Source organism: Pundamilia nyererei, unplaced genomic scaffold, assembly GCF_000239375.1.
Source record: "Pundamilia nyererei isolate P.nyererei 1_Seehausen unplaced genomic scaffold, PunNye1.0 scaffold00005, whole genome shotgun sequence".
Lineage (NCBI taxonomy): Eukaryota > Metazoa > Chordata > Actinopteri > Cichliformes > Cichlidae > Pundamilia > Pundamilia nyererei.
Window position 1 is genome coordinate 6,022,712 of NW_005187406.1, and position 21,552 is coordinate 6,044,263.

Consider the following 21,552-nt stretch of genomic DNA (forward strand, 5'->3'; position numbering starts at 1 on the left):
GTCCCCGAGCTCTTTCAGTTCTTATAAAGAAACTGTTGGGGGAAAAAAGTTGAAAGTGTTGGAAGTTACACCTTTTCCATTAAGATTAGAAGGAGATGTGCTGCTGGTTGTGGCATGGTTCTAATGTATGCATCTTGTTTACTTGATACTCTGTATCACTCTCTATGGAGCAGAGATTCACACATTTGAAGCTCTTACTCATCATTCTCAGCATACTCAACAAAGCCAGCTGATGGGTTGGGTTGGATGGTCTGCTTTGTTCTCCCTTTGGCTCAACCACTGCAATATTTTTATTCACACTTTAGACATTTGTGAGAATATAAATCTTTAGATTATTTATATGTGTGTGTACTTAACTTGTTTATTTTATTGCATATTCTGTGACTGGCCAAACATTTTGACTCCAGGAGCTTCTAGAGCTTTCGCAAAGTGGGGGCGTCTTTGTCAGAGGAACATCCAGGCTGGTCAAACTGTCGCCAGACCAGGAGCACTTAAAGAGGCCTCAGTCCTTTATCTACAAATCAGAAATGTCCCAGATCATCCTAGCGCTGCTTTCTGAGGTTTGATAAAAGCCGGCAAAGTGTTCCAACAGTCCAAACAAGCAGAAAGACTGATGTACAAAAATTCATAGGCGATCTTGTTACCAGCACAAAATTACAGAATTTCGAGATATGAACACACACAGACCTGCAAAGACACAATATTAAACACGAGTGTCTGGGGATCTTTGTGAAAGCAGGACGAACTACTGCCCCAGTGAAGTGCTTTAGGAAAAATTGAATTAATGCAAAGATTCCCGCACACAGAGTCTGCAACCAACCCTCCCCCTCCTTCTTCTGTGTGTGTGTGTGTGTGTGTGTGTGTGTGTTCTAAAATAAAAGCCCTGATTGAGGTCTGTGGCCACTGTCCTCCACAGCTGGAAGTGTGATTTGCTCAGCGTCAACCTAAACAACACTCCCCTCCCCACCCTCCTTCCTGCACAGGAAATTACATTTCCCAGTCCTCCTACCAGAACCAGAGATGGTGCATGCACATGCACCCACACACACACCCACACACACACATATGCTCACCTGCTTGTTTCTATATGTGCAAATGTGCTCATGTGAGCCTGCCAAATGTGGTCCCACTGAGTGTGACATAAGTGGGAGGGATTAGGGGAGGTTCTGACTAGAAACAGAGAGTCCAGTGTGTCATGTTACACGCCTCAGCTGGAGAGGCGGAGGCGCAGGAGAAGAAGAGGAGGAGGAAACCTGGGGCTTCTTTTCTTCACATGCATTTAACTGAGAGTTTATGGAGGTTGCAGTTGTGGAAAATGAAGATCTCCTCTGTGGTCTTGGCTTTCCTGACCCGAGTTCTGTTTGCAGGTAGGAAAAAGTTTACTTTGCTTCATGTCAAAGTGGATGTGGTGGAGACAAAATGCTTTCCACTGTTTTTCAGAGAAACTTAGATGAAAACATCTCAAAATCGGGAAAGATTTTAGAGTGATGGATAAATAGGTGGTGAAAAATGTTCCCGATTACCTCAGAAAGTTTGTGGACTCAAACTCAGCACTTCATGTCTTTGTCCAGTTTCTGCAGCTTTGTGTGATTAGAGAGTGTGTTATCAATAGAATACACAGTTTATCAACGCGGCATATCTTTGCACAGATTGGAGGGAATTCCAGAGTGAAAATTGGTGGTTTTCCTGTGTGTGTGTTTGAAAGTAAAACAGAGTTTACAGTTTCACCTCCACATTCTTTTCAGGCGATTTAAGTAACTCATCACAGCAGCAGCACTTTACAGTCTCTAAGCTATATTTTCCTTGTTTTGTTCTGTCACTCAAGACCAAATAAAAGACAAAACTGGGGGGAAAAGCCCTGATTGTAATTATGCACTGCGCTCAAAGCATGTGACTTGTTTGACAGTAAAACGCTTGCGTGTCGTGGAAAATGGGGATTGTGAAATGTGCCCAAAGTTGACAAAAGCAGAAGTGTCATATATAATGCCATACAACACGAGCAGCAGTAAAGTTTGTTCCTCAACCATCATCCCACGTATGTCATCACAGCTGCCAAAAACAACACTGCTGTCAGCTTGAGAGGGAAGAAAGCTGCTGAGCAACAACAAACTCACTGTGGAGTGTGTAGCCATGAGCCATGAGCCACGAGCATCACAAATCAGAGCTAAATCTCTGATTTGTGATGCTCATGGCTGTTCTTTCTCAGTGTATTTACTATCAAAAGCTAAATTCAAGCCAACTATGCACTGATGTATTCTTCTACTGATGAATAACACTAGGCTGCCCACACTTACATTTGATACAATATGGACACTTTTTACACTTTTTGTGAACGGTACAGCTTTGACCCCCCAAAACTAAAACTTTTTTCAGAGCACTTTTATGATCTTTTGATGCGATGCAGTGACTTTGAGCGTCTCATTTTAAAAGTTGTTCACAATAGACTCACGTTATTAGTCAGTTCTGGGTCCAAATTAATAACGTTCACAGCCACCGTTGAACCACCGTTCATCTGCTTCAGATCATTGCTAAGCTTGACACTTTTCTCCTCCAGTTTACCTAAATTTGTTTGAGAACACTCTTCCATGCCAATATATGGCAGGTTTTTAAATATCACACTCGTGTTGCTCTTTGGGAATCACCTTATTGGTGCAAAAAATATTTACGTTTTTGCCTGTCAAACTTTTTTTTCTGGCATTTTTTCAAAGGTTTAGCTAAAGAAATGAGAACAAATTATGTTGCTATGGGTACCAAGGTGCCTAAACTTACTTAGGTGTTACACATAAAAACAACAGTGGCTCAGGTGCCTCCTTTATGCTCGAATGATTCATGGGTCAATGCTGAGTGACTTAACAGAGAAAAAAACAGCAAAAAAAAGTTTAAAAATGTTGTAAATTGCACGTAATTCCATGAAGTGATGTTTTATATTACAGCACATTAAAAAGATACTGCTACTAAAAGATTACAGATGCATTGGTGCAAGTTGAAATGTTTACTTTAAAGATGGCTTTTTGAACGTGTTCATAAGTAAGCAAGTTTACATTAGAACAACTAATCTCTGCAAAGACTTGAATTCTGCACAATGTTCCTTAACTTAATCTTAATCACTTAAATTCTGAATTATTTTACAGAAGCCACAATTGTTTTTGTTAAACAACCTGCAGCCAATGGCATCCAACAGTCCAAATAATATATGCTGTAATTCTTACTTACTTCTACAGATCTGTGTTTGGCCATCAACGCCACCATCACCCCTTCTCCCTTCACGGTGGCCCAGGAGGGAGAAAATATCACACTTACTTGTGTTGTTTCCCAGCGACGTCGCAACACAGCGTTACCTGTGGTTAAATGGACCTTTCTACCGGCGGGCACGGATCAACCAGAAGACGAACTCCTCATCGCCCGTGTCAATATGAGGAAGGAGCGTTTCTATGGCAACTACACAAAAAGTTTCCCATGGCCAAAGATGAAGCTGACAGTGGTGAAACAGGGGAAGATCTTTGAGCTGGTTATCTTGAACGTGTCCGAGGGGGACCGGGGGCTCTACATGTGCCGGGTGCAGGAGTTTAAAAAGCATCAGGCTCGCTGGAAAGCTTCATCCAACTACACTGCTGCTACTGAGCTCAGAGGTGAGGGCTTGGTTTGCTATCTTTGAACTTCCCTGTAGTTATAGTTACTGTTTGAGATTTGATAATTTATAAGTGATTTACAAACCACCATATTAGAATCAGATCCATTGACTGAGTCAATACATATGGACCTTTGTAAATGTGAGAGTGGTGCTTATAGATTTAATCAAAGGGATGCTCCAATCCAAACTATGGTTCCCAATGGTAACACCCAGTTTTAGGTCATATGGATAACAATAACTTTCAACAGTGGATATTTTGCAGCTAAAAAGTTTAACTGGCAACAGGTCAGTAATATTACTGAGTATGAAAAGTGCATCTTAGTTTCTCAGAAGTAAAGATGGGAACAGGTTCATCAGTGTATAGCTGACAAATGTATCTGCAAATTCCAAAGACTTTAAATATCTCATGAGCTACAGTACATACTATGATCAAAAGACCCAGAAGCTGGAGAACATCCATCTCTGTGCACAAGTGACAAGGCTGAAAATCAATATTAGAAGCTTGTGGTCTTCGAGACCTCAGGCATCAATGCATTAAAAACAGACATGATTCTGTCAAGCAAATCACTCCACGGACGTGCAGAAATCACTGTTTCTGAACATGAAGAGTGTTCTGTGGTCAGATTAATCAAAGTTTAAAATTCCAAAGAGGAGAGCCTGCATCTCTGATAGGGATGTATGTGCCTATAGAACTGGCTTCTTGGATATCTGGAAAGGCAGCATGAGTGCTGAAATATCCAGCTTTTACAGCAACGTATGCTCCCATCTAGATCACATCCTTGATCTAGATGGGAGACAAAACTGAACTGCACACTGCAGCTATTGTAACAGCATGTCTTCACTGTAGAACTATCCGGACACTGAGTCTGGGTTTGTGTTCTAGACCTTTCACCAACTTAAAACATGTGCCGCATGATTACACTAAAAATATGAGAAAGAAGACCCGGGACTGTTACCTGAAATAATCATAATAAATACATAGGACAGACAGATGCAATTTTGGAAGCAAAAAGTGGGTAGTCCTATACTGAATATAGTAACTTATCATTAGACACTGCTAACAGCTAGTATTTAGTTGCGATTCATAAACTTCAAATGATTCAGAAAATGGTCCAAGCAACTCATTAGCAGGCAGAGACACAGGCGTCTGAGTCGTTCCTCAGTTAGTGGTTTGTTAAGAAACTGTGTAACTCTGGGCTGGAACTTCACATTGGGTGGCCTGTTAAAACTGCCACACTGAAGATCCAAATCAACTTCAGATGAAAAGGTTACACTTGAAAACACTGGGTGATGTTCACAAAAGCATATTGCTGCATTTACAGTCTACATCCTTGAAAAGTTGTAGACTTCAACACGTGTGCATGTTAAACCAGTTTCGCATATGCTTTCACAAAGACTCCTCTGCAACCATTTGTGAATCCAGAGTTTGAAATTGAATGCCCACTTTGTACATCCATCCATTTTAGTGGGCACACACAGTGCCCCTTATGTTTAAGGAATAAAGGATTAGCAAAATTACAGTTTATGTCGAATGTATTTGATGGAAAAATAAATGATCTTTAAATTTTGGAGGATGTGGAAATTGTCCTAAAACATTTGGGAATGTTTGTGGCTTGCAGCATCACGGCACAGTTTCTCTTAGAAAGTCTTGAAATCTTTTGATAGTGGAGGGTGGAGGCTTGACAGCTATCTCTACAACCACAACACAAGCAATGAGAAATGCAGGTTTGTTAATAGTTCATCTAAAAAAAAATGTTTAAGCTGTTGTAGGTTTGTCTACAAAGATAATCCACTGGCAGCAGCAAAACACTGTCACTACCTTGGACTGCATCTGGCAGAAAATTGAAGGGGTCACAAAAGCCTCCAACTAAGGGCTTAAAGTAAATTGGTGACATTCATAAACTTACAGACTTTAAGAGACTCAAGTTAATGTCAACTGTGATAGCTATTTGACCTAAAGGGGTCATTATGTGTCAACAGTAGCAGTAGTGTGTAACCATAGCTGGATGATGTAATGCATCAGGCTGAAGAGGCTGCTGAAGTGGGTTTAGTGAGCAAAAACATAATCCTGCTTTAGATTTGGGAGGGGGAATGTCATTGGTTAGTGAAGAAGCCTGCCGATTAAAGGATCCGATCCTCCGTCTCAACAAGTTGCGGCTGTGACTGACTAAATGATCGTGGAGACAGAGCAGCAAGAAAGTAGTGAGGTTTCCACTGCTACCACATGAGACGTTCACATAATGGAATGGATGACACATTCAGTGGTACCAGATACTGCTCAGAAATCCACTCGCTTTCATAAAAACCAGAAGAATCTTTAAAAGGAGTTTTTCTTCCCTGCTTTTAATTTGTGCCAGATTTGCAGAAACCGTTCAGCAGTTTCTGTTGATCTCTTATTTGTTCTTGTCTCACCTGCGACATCTATAAGCTAAATATAGCAATATACTGTAAATAATAAGTGTCACTAGCAAGTCGACACTCGTCCACTCTTCATGGTCTCATAAAAGTGGACAAAGCACTTGAAATTATCATTCTGAAAATAATAGTTTATTGAAATAATCAGTTGAGTCAGAGTGTTTTATCCGAATACAGTTCCATTTTAAATTTATAACCATACGGTGTCTTCCTCCTCACATTTTGATCACCGCATTTTCCATGAATGCATTCCTACAGGCTGTGACTTTTGTGGCCAAGTCTGGGGCGAAGCAGACACGGAGTCCCTATTGAGAGCTGTTGACACTGGCCTTGAGATTGAGTTTCCCTCCCTAAAGTAGAACAGACAGGAAGCCCAGAGAGACTCAGCAGAAATGGAACAAGAGATAGCTGTGCTCAGGAAGGTAGAGCTTGAATATTCATTTACAATGACAGTCGAGTGGGCAGCAGGCTCATGTTGGGCTCTTAACCTTTTGTGGTTGAGGATGTGGGGAGCTATTTTCATCCAAGGAAGCTCCATTCCATCATGGTTTGAGTGATGATAATAATAAAGAAGCTTACTGTGTCATTTTTCAATACTGCAATTAGGACATGGCAAGTACACCTCATGATTCAACAGCTTGTAGAAACACCTTTAGCAGCAGTAACTGTGATAAGTGACCATTTTCTATGAGACTCGATTTAAATGAAGTTTTTTTTTTATTAGTGCCAAAACACAGCAGTCACCTAAAGGCCTTTTATACTGGAATGTAAAGTTAGTATAAATTTATTATTTCGACCACTCTTCCTCTAGAACATGACTTCAGTTCAGTAAAATGTGTTATTTTTTCTTTCTTAAGCAGTGTGAACACTGGAACTCTTTGCACTTCGCTTTTGAAGCTGACGGCTGGTCGCTCCGGTTGCTAAAGTAACCGTCTAATGTATTTATGACCCGGTTTTCTTCAGTGTCATTGGTAGTCACTTCACATGCTCATCTGGCAGTAGAGAAAAGTTTATCTTGAATTCTGCCCCCTTTCAATCATCAATGGTTATTATATCCATAGTCATCTGAAGACATGGATTGTCATTTACCTTCTATGATCTCTCACCACCACCTAGCTGTGCATCACTTCCTGTGAGGATTTGATCCTGTGCTTGAGATCATTGCCCTGTTCAATGACCCAGTTTTGGCTTTGAAAACACAGCCTCACAATTAACTCTAGAGTGCTTTGGCATACATAAAACTTCATAATCGACTCAGAGACTGCAGGGTGCCTAAGTCCTGTGGCTGAAAAAGAAAAAACCCAAATCATTACCCGTCCATCATTGTGCTTGATAGTTTGTATGAGGTGGCTGTTCTGATATGCTGTGTTTGGTTTGCACAGAACGTGGTGCTGTGCCTTATGGACAGACATCTCCACTTTGGTCTCATCTATCCACGGTTAATTGTTCCATAAGTTTTGCGGTTTGTTCAGGTGTAGCTTTGTAAAGCTAAGCTGTGCTGTCCTGTTCTTTTTAGAGAGAACAGGGTTTCTCCTGGCATCCTTTTCAAAACAAGCCATACGTGTTCAGCTTTTTTCTAAGCACGCTGTCATAAACTGTCATGTTTAACATACTAACTGAGGCCCATAGAGACTGAGATGTAGACCATGAGTTTTTGCAATTTTTATGAGCATTGGGCAGTTTTCTCGACATGCATTTGCCTCCACTTTGTTACATTAGGGTGGACTCTCGCCTTACTTGTTACATATGACCAGAGACTCTTGGCATTTAAGACACTGGAAACCCAGTAGCATAAACTTTTCAGCATACAGGGCAGTTCGATAGAATTCTTTTTTAACAGACACAATAGACTGTACTCAGATTCGATCTGTTTATCTCACTGCTGTCAATAAATCAGAACCAATAAAATGGAAACGTTTCCTGCTGAAAGGTGAAGATTGCTCTATAACAGTAATGTAATAAGGCAAACAACAATGTTCTGAAAAAATGTTTCGCTAAACATTAATCTTAATAGTTCTGTTGCTTATAGCTAACCTAAAAGTGACTGAAAGTCAGAAACCAGAGGCACATGCAACACAAACGCTTGCCTTCTTGGCTCTTCATGCCTCTGCTGTCCATTCAACTTCCTTATGTAGACTTTTGTCTTTGTTATACTTCATCTATTCTGGAGCGCTATTCTTCGCATCTAGCCAGTGACATCTAACAAGCTTTGATATGTCTGTGAATGGAGCCCTTTCAAGCAAAAAAAGTTGTTTTATTTACACATTCGTCACAATTTGCTAATCAGACTTGTAGATTCCTGGTGCTGCTACTTACTCATGTACTTATTAAAGTCTTTCTTCCTCCATTTTTCCTCTCTGGCACACTTCAGAATTGTTGGCAAACTCAGAAAATATTCCATTAGTTTGATGGCTGCCTGCAGTGCTTCATAATGCTGCTGGTGTGGTGGACTTGACATAAAAAACAAAAACTCTCCTTTTTAGGAAGAATAATCCCACTGCTTTCATCGTGTATTACATTTCAGTAAAGTCTCACCATTACTTCTATTTCATCAAATTTCATGGAATTCTTATGCTGGGATAACATCAGGTGACCAGGTGTTTCCACAATCTCACACAAACAAAATCCCGATTACTCTGCTTAATACTGCTAAAAAGAACACACCCAGAAAGGCTGCAGGGTTTTGTAGAAAAACTTAGGGCAGTGTAGAACGTGGGCACGGTCTCGTCTTGGCATTAACTAAGTGTACTCTTAGGTATTTTTGTAAAACATATGGGCCATATGAGCTAACTAGAGGTACATGGCACACGGATGTGGTATGGGTTTAGTCGGAACGAAGGAAAAATAAAATGAAAATTAGAACCATAAACATATTTTTATAGCTCTTTCTATGAGGGGACATATGACTAAGAAGCCAACAAAGTATGTCTATGTTTGTGTCCATAAAGGGGACATGGGGACACAGTGAACAAGTGTACAGACTGACTCTTAGAAGAAAAGATTCATAGAGACAACAGGAAGTTAAAGGGTTTATTATTCAAAGCATTTTTCAAACCTTTGTTTAGACACACAATGTGGCTGTGTACTTACATTCATCTCTGGTCATTTATAATACAGTAAATTATCCTCTGTGATGGATTTAGTCACAGAGGATCATTATTCAGTCTGGTCTACGTCTGTGTATTGATGTTTACAGTGTTGGGTTTGTTGGTGCACAAAAAGATCCACAACTCTGAAAGACAGTTGGCAGCCGAAGACAACGCCGAGCCTCTGAGAGACGAAAAAAGGAGAGTGATGAATGTTTCCACTGTAGCGTGATGGAGCCTTTCAAAAGTTGCACTAGGATGAAGACATTCTCAATATGAGGATAAAAGGCAGTTTTATGGCATACAGCACTCTAGATTTATCCAGTTTCTGATTATTCCAGCATGTGCATCTGCACTGACAGAGCTACACCGAACGTGAGGCAAAAACAAAAACCCACATAAATGTCAGAGATGTTATCAAGACTGAGCCTGTGAATAATTTACAATGAAGGCAGGGCTTGCATTTATATTAAATCAGCTGCCATTTATTTTGGCTGCTTTAAATATCTGACTGAGAAAATTAGCAGCTCACTGTGAGACGCTGTTTTGGCTCATAAGTGTTTTTGCTGTTGTTGGATCTCAGAGACTTTTGGTTTTATTTATCATTATTTACTAATGCTACTTTATGCTCGTCATGAGCAAAGGTGATAGTAGGGAAAATTTAATTTTAGTGTTAGTGTTACCATATAAAATATGGCATATTACATAGGAGGCAAACTGTACAGTGTACATTACTGGCAGTAACTGTGGAACTGATTGCTAACCTCCAGTCACACAGGCCTAAAAACTAGTCAGAAACACCCTGGTGACCACTGGTCACGACCAATTGGTGAGTATTTGTGGGAGGTTGTTTGTTGTCACCAGATGAAACTGGTGTGGAAGAGATATACAATGAAGCACTGAAGGTCTCATTGTAATTATTTTGGTCATTAGCAGCTCAAACAGGTCATTTGATGGTTGCTTTAGGAGTTAATCTCCATTCAGTTCAATTCAATTTCATTTATACAGCGCCAAATCACAACAACAGCCTTAAAACATCTATAATAATTGTAAAAAATTAAGTGGCTACTTCACGGATTTCACCTGTCACGGGTTATTTTTGGAACGTAACTCCCGCGATAAACGAGGCACTGCTGTATATTAATATCTGTGTTCATGCATTAAAAGTAGCCAGCGAGGTATCAGAATGAATATATATCTGACAGTGGAAACTGTCAAAGGAAGTTGGACAGAAGAGTGAGTCTGATATTATTATTTTCATCACAGGTTTAGATTCTGACAGTTATAATCCAATAGTTATCCAATCTTCTTCTTTTTTTAAAGTTCAACGGCTGTGTTTCCAAACAGCAGAATGTAGGTCACATACGGTCAGTCTAGGATTAGTGGGTTCACAGATGGTGACTAAATACAAAGGTACAAACAGTCTGAGGACCACTGCTTCAGTCTAAACTCTTCAATGACTACACAGGGCATGAAAAGCACAGTTCAGCTTACTGCAGACTGGGAAGGATCTAGCGTGGCTGGTTTGTGCATTTAAACATTTGTGCCATCTGCAGTTTTACATTCTGTAAAGGTATCATGTTAGAGAAATTCAGATCTTAAACCATGTGGCATTTGCAGAAACTCTTTTCTCTGACTTCAGACTTTCTTGTAAACTTCTTACTACTCTGTCATACTTGACATCTTCTAATGGTGAAATTTGTGATTGTGTGCATTTTTTGTTTCACACAGCTGCTTCTTCCAATATTTATGAATTTTCTGAAGCCAAAATCTGAAGAAATAAAATTTAAAAAATCCTGAAAACATTGCATATAGATATTTTGGCTTCTGGATTATCTGAGGTATGCTTATTTCCATACTTGCTTATTTGTCAGTTACCCAGTGTGCCTGTGGGAAAGCCTGTGGAGAGCCTGCCTGTCCTCAGCTGCTGGTGGTTTAGAGTATTTCAAGATGCACTGGTGGGTGTCACTTCACAAGCTTCCTGCCACCAGCCCAGCAAAAGTACACCAGTGTTAAGACTCCTGTGGTCAGATGGGGTGGAGAAATGAGTGAGTGTGTGGGGTGAAATTTCATGTGGAGCATTGGAAACATGTTTTCTCTGTCATCTTGGACACATACAGCACGTCTTGGATTCAAATTACACATGCATTCATTCTCCATTCATGGTTATTTTTAATTTTTGGTGGTGTAACATTTTCTGACAGTAAAAACAAATATGGACGTAACTTCCGGGTTTGAAAATGAAAGCCAAAATGGAACTGCCTTAAAGATGTGTCCTTTCAAATAGCCACTAGGGGGCGTTATCTGTGACTTCAAAAGGACTTCCGGTCCTATAGAAATCTATTACAAAAAAGATCCCTCAAAGATGAGTTTATCAAGCACTTTTCTTGTTAATTTATGGGCTCAGTTACTTAATAAGGAATAAAACATTAAGTTAATTTTGAAAAAAATTAGTCACCCTTATTTTCAGAAAAGAATGTCCAGGATATAGTTATCATCTATTGACTTGTGATCGACAAGCCAATTAATATTTGGTTTCAGACTCAGATCTTCACCTTACTTCTCACATCTTGCTTCAAATCACCAACCCAGTAACAGGAAACGTCATAAAGGATTTCATGAACGAATGGACGCAGTAGCTACATCAACTTACACAGATTAAGAGTAAACCCCACACTGTACAAGAATACTATATACATGTATGTTTTGTACATATGTGTATGTTTACACATACATTCACATACATAAAATCAAACATACTTGACACTATTTAATTTACTGAGCTAAGTTGGGAAGGCCCAGAGACCAAGTTTCTAGCTCATGGAGCTAATGTTAATTAGCCTACTAGCTAATCAATCAACTTAGTCAAGTCAACAGACATTAAATTCACTTGTTCAGCTGCTTTATGTAAGCTACTCACAGCAACAACAATTTCTAAAAGCTTCCAGTTGATTGGATGGAGTGTTGCAAAGAACTCACAAAAAGATACTTTTTTAACATTTATATTCACCAATCTGGAACTAAAAGCTAAATACTGCGCTAATGATATAATACTGGTTACTGATAAATGCTAATTTCGGAATAGATCAATGCATTTCATTTTATTTCATGATCCATCATCAAGTTCAGGAAATACTCACTAGAAATATGTTCAATGTTAAATGGACTTGTTCTTATACAGTACTTTTCTACTCTACCTGAGCACTCAAAGCTTTTTATACAATGACGTATGCTGGCCACACAAAGCCCAGTGCTACTTGGGACAATTGTGATGTTTTGTCTGGAGACGAGAAACTTAACAACCCATGTTAGAGAAGAAACAAGCCTGAGGCGACGTGTTTAGCCAAAGTGTGCAGAGGTTGCCCTTTTCTTAACGTTGGATTATGTCTCAGTGTGAGGTGAAAGTTTGCAAAGATGCATAACTGTTGCACTAATGTCTGACTCAATAAGATGTTTAGTCTTTGAACTGTGGACGGTGAATCAGAGACAAAATCAGGCAGGGAGGAGGCCAAAATAGACTCCCTGTCCTCCTGCAATTAGCTTTATTTAAACTCGAGCCGGTGTGTAATCAGGCAGCAGGGAACCCACAGTGATGACTACGGACTTCATGTGTTTCTTTTCTCTCATTTTCACTGTAGTGCATGTCCTACCGGCCACCAAGGCCAAAGAAAGTCTGTGGAGCTTGTTTGAAGGTAAGTGCAGATATTTTTAGTCTGTGAATGTGTGTGTTTGCATTTGTGTGGTGAACTGGCACTGTATAGTCCTTGGTAGATAAAAATAGCCCAACCCAAAGGATGTACTCCAGTACCTTGAAATAGTTTGGCCAAACATGTTCTCATTTTTTCTTCCATTTACATTTTTGTGCACAGTTAAAGTTACAGTACAGGCTCCTGCAGTGTTGGACTGGTGCATGCCTGTTTGTGTTTTTCAGATGTGTACCTGTGTGCAGTGCTGATCTGCTCAGTGGGTCTGCTGTGCATGTGCATGTTCACCGTGACAGTGACCTGCCAGTACATACATAGGAAGAAGAGGCTAAAAGGTCAGCAGCATTAAAGTCTAGTCTTCTTGTAACTCTTTCTGACGTTGCCGTTTTCTTCTTTTTGTCTATGATTTCATCTTTTTCAAATAACAGTCCGATATTGTCTTTGCAGACAATTACCACTTGGTCAAAAGCCCGCAAAACAGGTAAAGGTTTAAGAGCAAGCCATCTCTAAAAAAAATCTACAAAATTGTAATAATAATTAAAAAAAACAACTATTACTCACATAAACTGAACCTTTGCTAATGTGATTCCACTACAGCTCAGGAGAAACAGTCACCAGTGTGATCAGTGTGTCTCCTGCTCTACCAAAGAAGGAGAGGAGATACAGGAAGAAAAGGAGCCGAGACTACCAAGAGGAGATACCACCAGAGATACCGGCAAAAGGTAATCACAAGTTTGCTGATTTAATGTTTTCTAAAACATGCTGGAAAACTTGAGTGAATACTTAAAATTAGTCGTACAGATATTTATATTATATTTATATTATAATTTCTGCAATAGCAGAACATATAGTTGTGAAAATCTAAGTAGACCCTTAGTGCTCCCATGGGAATTAAGAAGATAGGTAGCAGGCACATTCTGCTCATTAAATACATTTGATTAACTGATCAGCAATTGTGACCACGTCTAGAAATGCAGAAATTCTGGCATTTTAGTAACACATCACAATATTCCCAGGAACAAGTATCCTAGCAAATTCCCAAAAATGCAAGATCTATATGTTAGTCTCTACAAGCCTCTGTGAGCATGTTAAATGTTAAAATTCTGACAGTTTGGAAGGGCTGCCAGCTGAAAGCGCCTTCTCTCTAAAATGAACATGGGAGCACAGGTTAGGTTTGCAAAGCTGCATGTGAGCAAACTATAAGACTTCTGGAACAATGTCCTTTGTCCAGACTAAACCATATGGAAATGTTGGCCAAAAGAAAACCAAACATACCAGCTGTGAAGCAAGGTGGTGGAAGAGTCATGACTTGTTTTGTAACTACAGGGTCTGGGCAGTGTTACGAAATCAGTTTCACCCCGGTTCTTTTATTCCTCGAGGCATCCAGAGACGGCACCGGACCTCAGTAGTCATTTTCACAAAAACCTTTATTCATCTTTATTCATCTTCATTTAAGCATGCATCTTCTAGAAGGGGAGACGTGCAAGGCCGGTGTCCCTCTGCAAATCTTCCACTCCTTTGTTTGTTACAGTCAGCTTTATAGAAGCGACCCCATCCTAAAACCCCCATGGTGTACTGCAAACTCTGTGTCTCTGTGTGTATGCACGAGCACGTGAGTGCCTGTGTGTGCGCGTACCCGTGTGTCTATGTGAGTGCACGTGAGTGAGTGTGCATGTGGGTGTGGGTGCGTCATAACAGTCAAAGCACTGTGTGTGTCTCTGCGTACGTGACTTCCTGTCGGTCATAAAAGTAATCTCCTCACCCGAGCTACACCAAATTTCTCTACACAACATAGAAAACAGAGTTAACATATTACAAACACTGAGACCCCCACTCTGCATCCACTGGGCCATTGGCCTCTTGTTGTCTTACATTTACAGATAAGGTGGAGAGTCTCCTACAAACCTACTTCTAAGTTTATAACAGTTATGAGTTTTATTAAAGGTACAAGCATCAGCATCAGCAACACCCAACTGTAGCTTCCTGTCTCCTTCTATGGCAGGCAGACCCCCAGTGTCCATAAATTCCTTTCTCTCTAAACAATTACACACACTCTCAGGCCTACAGCTAAGCCAAACTAAAACACACCTTATTCCTCTGATCTAAACAAATTTAACACATCATATTATAATAATTATTTACAGCAACTTTCACTTGTTGAGTTGACTATGAACTCTATAAACCAGTATTCTAGAGCCAAATGGAGGTCATCTGCCTGACAGCTAAAGCTTGTCAAAATTGAGTTACACAACAGAACGGCTGAAAACGAAAAGAATTGTAATTGTACAGTTAAAGACCGGGCTTCCACACAGTAAATGCTGTGGCAGGACCTTAAGAGAGCTGTGCATAAACAAAAGACTGCAAACCTTAATGAACTGTCACCACGTTCTAAAGAAGAGTGGATCAACATTCCTCCACATCAAAGCGAGAGACTGATGAAGTCATATAGAAAATATTACTTCAAGTTGTCGCAGCTAAAGGTGGTTCCACGAGCTACTAAATCATGGGGTGCGCATAATGTTTTCAGAGGACTGTACAGAGTTCTGTGAAGATTGTTTCTTTGTACATGACTGTAAGAAAAATCCCAACTTAAAAGTTTGCTCTGACTTCATGTTGTTCTCATAGATTTCTAAATATGAAAATACACTGGTATTCCTCATATACACTTAGTTATGGAGCGGTTTCCTTAAATTAGCTGGGAACATGTTCCCACTCTTAAACCAATGCTGAGTCACACCAAATTCACTTCTTAATTAGCAAGTGGAATTCTATGGATAATTTTTCCAATGATAGGTAAAAAAAAAAAGTTATTATGGATTTTCACTCTGCCTAGGTCTTAAAAAAGATTTTAGAATGACCAGAATTCCTAGTTTAGAAACATTTTAGGACAATTATCAGCAAATTACAGAAATTATAGTAACTTTGAAAACTGAAATGCGTTCCTTTTGTGTCTTTTGTGTCTTTTGTGCCTTAATAATTTTGCGTAATTTTATGTTAGCTACTCCACCACATGCTTTCAGTGGGTTTTGCTGCTTTTTTATTACCAAGCAATGTTGCCACACTGTTATAAGATAGATGAACGTAGTTTAGGGTTGTCTTGCTGTGATATAAAATGTCTGCCATCTGCCGCAACTGGTTGGGGAGAGAGAAATTAATGAATTAATGGGGCCATTAACCATACACTAATACACAAATGCACTCCCCATACAGATAGTGGCTCTGAACTGTGCTGACAAGTTAACTGATTCTTATCTTTTTTTAGGTCAGAACATGATGAAGTTTTTTAGAAGTGTTCCTGCATCCATGTAATGTGTTACAGAATGACCTTGTTTTTAATGCAGTTCTCCCCGAAGGCCTAAACATATTGTCCGTTTGAAACAAATATCTTGTTCCTAGGTTGTCTTTGTACTATTTTGAATTGGGGTTGAGTTATTTGCAAATCCCTGCATTCTGTATCCCAACTTTTTTGTAGGGAAGCATGGCAATGCAACTGGGACCTTCAAATATTCCCAGTTACAACAGTATCTACCTTCTATTGGCTCAGTTAACAACTTGTCTTGTCCCTTGTGCAGTTCCCATTGGAGACAAAACACACAAACCGAAACTTCTAAAACCTCAACCAAGAAAAGTAGTGTTGGTGAGTACCATTCATGCCTGATTATCAGTTAGCAATGTCCTTTTTTGCATGTTTAAGGTAAGGTACAAGGACTGAACTGAACTGAAAAAAGAGTGGAAAACCAGACAATGCAGACAAAAACTTTTAAATATAACTTTGAAATTAAATGAACAGTTAAGCAGAATGTCTAAGGGCAAAGGTGCCAGAAAAACTGTGCCACATAACCAATCTTTTATTGCTGTTGGCATGAAGTGGCTCTGTGGCAGCTTGGTATGGTAATGTCATAAAATACTTGAAGAGGTAATTAAATTTTAGGTTACCTCAACCCAGAACTGCTGCAGGGTGGTGTTTACACACAGCATGCTCCAAGTTACCAAAACCAGTGATTTACCAAACCCTACAGCATCTTTAGTAATGTAATGTATTCATGCAGTTCTATAATTTTTTTCTAGCCTTCCTTTTCTAACCGCTAACTAGCTCTCTCCTTCTCCTCCATCTTTATTTTTCTCTGTCCTCTTTGATCTCTAGCCAAGGATAGTGGAGGAGAACCTGACCTACGCAGAGCTGGATCTGGTGAAGCCAATTCCAGAGACCAAGGCATCACGTAGTGGCACAGTGTACGCCCAGATACTGTTCGAAGAACAGCAGCTATGAGAGAGACACACACACCACTAGTACCTGTACCTTGTGTAAAAAAAAAAATTTTTTTAAAGTACTTTCTATTTATAGTCTGTATTGTTTTTTATATTTAAATGATTTGTGAAGGAAAAATGTCTCAAAATTATGGCAAAATATGATTTTATATGAACTTTTGTATAACTTCTTTTTGTGAGACCACGGTGCAAACTGATTATTTTTTATTACTGGACTTCTTATTTCTTGTTTTCTTTTATACCCACAATTGAAACCTGTGTAGCCGAGCCTGGGAACGCAATCGAAGACTTCTGTGCTGATTTAGACCTGATTCGTCTCTCATGACAATCGGAAGAGAAAATGGAGGTTTGGATATGTGAAACGAAACTTTACATGTTAGTGAGTGAATAAGGTGCTGTGAAGCTGACATGACGAGTGACAGTCAGGTTTGTTCTGCTGCTGTTTGTGACTTTAAAAAGATAACTTTTGAAGTGTCATTTCAAGCCAAACAAGGTTGATACGCTCATGTCAAGCAAACGTTGCGTCTTAACTGCAGAATTCATTGGAAACAAATAGTTAAACAAAACACTTTATGCCAGCTTTTGTGATTCATGTATTTCACCCAGTATTTAATAACTGGTTTTGGTCTTCTCCTTCGGCAGAGTAATGAGCACAGGAGCACTTCCTGTTCCTCCCGTGTTGTTGTATTTCAGGCTGGTCCTGTTAGCTCTCTGCTTTTCAGTGTGACTTAGCTCCTGAGCTGCAAAGACAAACTTTCAAAAATACAGTTTCTGAAATATGAGATCCAAACCAGGTTTCAAATTCAAATGCAGTCCAAAGAAATCTGAAACCTCTGGTGCGTACACAATGGCAACGTTTTTCATGATTTTCCAGAGAAAGTCATCTTCTCCGTAGCCCGTCTGTCCAGTCAGCACATCAACAATAATTACATCACTTTTGGCTTGCGTTGCCATGCGCTAGGGCTACATTTACCATCCTAAGATTCTGGCTTGGCTTCTCCATTGTTTTCTCTTGAGTCAGATTTATAGTTATGCATTTGTAGAAGGACAGTGGACAAAGGCGCAAAAGCAGTAGTCAGCAAGGTGGGGTGCAAATCCAGAATTTCTCTGCTTTGAATGTAACAACATGAGCAAAGCATCAGTCTTTTTCACCCAAGCCTTTCCCCAAGTGTTCCTTTGAAATCATTAATGCACTTTATTAAAACGGCGTCATTTAGAATAAACTAAAATGCATGAAGGCTTGATCTAAATAAGAAATCCTGTTTTATATGCTTTGCTTCATACAATAAAATGACTCCAGTGATAGCCTTTGATATTTCTTAGGCCAGCTACACTCCCTTCCACAATGAATAGCTGGAAATCCCATTCTGAAGTGAGTGGATTTATAAAGGAGAGAAAAAGTTAATTAAAGACATCTGTTGTTATGAATGTGAACCCAAAGCCCACCATTATCAAATGTGATTTACTTTCTAGTGAGTTCCCAGCTTTATCTGCTTCCCAGCATCTGTCTTCAGTCTGTTTTTGTGTATCAAGCTGCAGTTTATATTGACCACAGCCCCAAAGAGTTGACACAAAACTGGTAATCAGCCCTCGGACCTCCCCCCACAGGCAAACACTTAAGATCACACAATTATTTTCATCTGGTGCCAACATCGGCTTAGCAGGCTGTTAGCAACTCATGAACTCATTTATATATACATACAAGGGTGGAGTTACATGAAGGCTAAACACCCTCATCACTGACTTACACAGGCACATAGTGTAAATTCACAAGGCTGCCAGCAGTTGTGACACCTGATCTGTGGTCAGGGTCAGACTAAGAGTTGTGTTTGGGCTGTTTCACATTAACGCCAGTCACGGATTTTAAATCTTGAGGTGATTTGCTGTTTCAGATAAGAACCAAAAGCCACTTAGGCCACGATCCCACATACCTACACTAAGGTTTCCTTGCTTTCTCGTTTTCCATGAATCTGAGTGTGAAAGTGCTTTAGACCTTCTCTTTTTTTTTCAATTTAATGATCCTTTGGACTCAGGCATGGAAAAGCGAAGGAAAGCTTTTTTAAACAGTGAACTTGAAACCCAGACACAAAGGCACCTGATCTCTCCCTTCCCCCAAGACGTCTGCTATCAGAGTTCTCTGCATTCAGACTGCTAGTGTCACTTTTTAAGCTTCTCTGAAGTTCATCTCAAAGTGGCGTTTTGCTCCATTTCCAGCCATCAAAGGTTGGCTGTACCAGCTTTTAACCAGTAGTTTGAGATAGCACGGTGAATGGAATCACTTCAAAAACAACGCTGAACATGTATGTGGTATTAGCATTAGAAATACATATCATCAGCCAACCCTAGGGCTGACTTACCAGAGCTGCTGTGCCAATTCAAAACAAATCTAAAGAGCTCACCTACCACTGCAGACCTACAACACATTCTTAAGGCAAGCTGGTGCTTATAGACCCAGACATGTTTTCTTCCCTTGGCTATATATTACTTTACTATGTAAACCACTGCTGACCTCTACTTTTGTTAGCGCTCCAACTTTCCCGACGTTGCCCTCTAATGTTCGCTTCAATGGCACAGCGAGCATTTCCCCTGCATAAATGAAATGACTGAAAGTGACCTTTCAGCGGTGAGTAGAAGTGTCTTAAAAATGCCCTTCGACTGTGAAATGTAAAGTTTCTTCCAGACCACACTGTCCTTAATAGGAGTCTGCTAACTAGAACCATGTGTGTGAATTGTGCCTCTGTGCTCTCCCCTTTTCCCTCTGTCTCTCTGCTCACCACTGATCTCTGCATTTATCAAGATTCAAGCATTTCTACTCATGTTCATTTTGTACCTTTCAGCTGTATATTGAATAAAAATAAGTGAAATAAAAATGAAATCTAATATAAACTGGGTGTTAACTGCTTTGGTGTGAGTGAAAGCTATTTGTTATCACGACACAACAATTAACCAAATGCACATGCATCCTGCAGGTGAACCTGAACTGCTAATTCTTGGAGGTGAGCATAACCTTAGCATGAGAGGTCACTAGCACAATGCCTGTTTTAGTACCCCCGAGGGTACTGAAGTGATTCCAGTGACGACATTAGGACAAAATTTGTATTTATTCAATGATAGACAAATTCATAGTGCAGCAAGGCATCTTGTTATGATTAAAGCTCACACGTTTGCCTCCATGCAAGCATTAAAAGTAGACGTGAAAGGGGCACAGCCGTTAGGGACTGGGTGTCAGCTACTCTTGTGGTGGTGAAAGAGTTGTGATGAGAGAGGGGGAGGTTTAAATGTTAGCTTTAGTTTACTTGCAGCCTCCAAATTATTTTAGAAAAAGAAGCTGCGTGAGAGAGACAAGCGGAACCCCAGAGGTCGTATAAAAATATCTCACCCACAGAGCAAACACAAGGCGTTGACAAAAAGACAGGTCAGTACATGGCTCGTAGGAAACCGATCCAATGGCAATAAAACATAATAAGTAAGGAAAATAAATTTTAAATTGTTTAAGTAAAGAGATGGAGGTGTAGAGTGGCAAGGAGGAATTTCAATGAAGACACGAGAGAAAATGTATATTTATGGGGCAAGGAAGATATATAGGACATATGAGCTGTGGGACAACTCGATGTTTGTAACATGTCTGAGGACGGGCCAGCAGCGTTTGCAGGCACCTCCTAAAACAGAAACAACTGATGTCACCAGTCAAGCAGCCAAACAAAACCTATTGTTAAAGCAGAAACCTTTGCGTGTGTCTGTGCTCGTTCTATCCCGAGCATGCCATCATGTCCGTCCATAGAAATACAATACATAGTAAACATAGTCTACAACCAACATATCCTGTGTGGTAAGGGTAATGCATAGCTACACTGGCCTTAAGGCAAGGGAAAAAAGAGTAATGAAAGACTTCTGCAAGTGGAAATCACAGGAAGGACAATTTAAGATTTAGCTTCTGAACTGTAAGCAACATCCAGTGTCCAGTACAGTCAGTTCATGTTGGAAGGGTGATCTCGTCCTCTTTAATCCCCTCTGTAAGTACAACAAATAAAGGCAGTATCCACAGGGCTTCAAAGTTTTCACTAAAGCACAGTACACTGGCACAGTGTGGAGGTCCTGCTGAGAGCTGGCTCAGAAGAAGCAGTCGGTTAGCCTGCGGGTGAACACGTTACCCCAGATTTGCCATTGTGACCGCTTGATTTCAATCAGAATCAGAATCAGAATCAGAATGGGGTTTATTGCCAAATGTTGAGCAGGTTTACAACATTAGGAAATTGCTGCGGTGCTTCAGTGCAAACATGGTGTCATAAATAACGCTTAAATAGACATGGAAAAAATAAAAGTAGGGATAAGAATTAAAAGTGCTACGTGGAAAGATATGTGCATGAGATATATACATGAGAGTAAGAATTAAGAGTGCTACGTTGAAAGATAGATACATGAGTGCAGGTGGTGATCAGTGCCAAAC

At 39.9% G+C, this 21,552-nt stretch overlaps 1 protein-coding gene across 1 annotated transcript; it reads left to right on the forward strand.

Moving 5' to 3' along the window:
• The first annotated feature begins 1,282 nt into the window (after positions 1–1,282).
• On the forward strand, positions 1,283–17,127 carry vstm4b (V-set and transmembrane domain containing 4b). The gene is made up of 8 exons (XM_005721874.1): positions 1,283–1,367; positions 3,222–3,629; positions 12,771–12,824; positions 13,064–13,171; positions 13,284–13,317; positions 13,434–13,558; positions 16,409–16,473; positions 16,981–17,127. The coding sequence occupies exons 1-8, from the start codon at positions 1,316–1,318 to the stop codon at positions 17,104–17,106; spliced, it is 972 nt and encodes a 323-aa protein (XP_005721931.1). The 5' UTR covers positions 1,283–1,315; the 3' UTR covers positions 17,107–17,127.
• Positions 17,128–21,552: the final 4,425 nt, after the last annotated feature.

Excerpts from the sequence above, each read along its gene's own strand:
- vstm4b (XM_005721874.1), top strand. The coding sequence starts at position 1,316 with ATGAAGATCTCCTCTGTGGTCTTGGCTTTCCTGACCCGAGTTCTGTTT. Across the intron at positions 13,318-13,433 it reads GTCAAAAGCCCGCAAAACAG|CTCAGGAGAAACAGTCACCA; the intron begins GTAAAGGTTTAA and ends ATTCCACTACAG. Across the intron at positions 16,474-16,980 it reads AACCAAGAAAAGTAGTGTTG|CCAAGGATAGTGGAGGAGAA; the intron begins GTGAGTACCATT and ends TTTGATCTCTAG.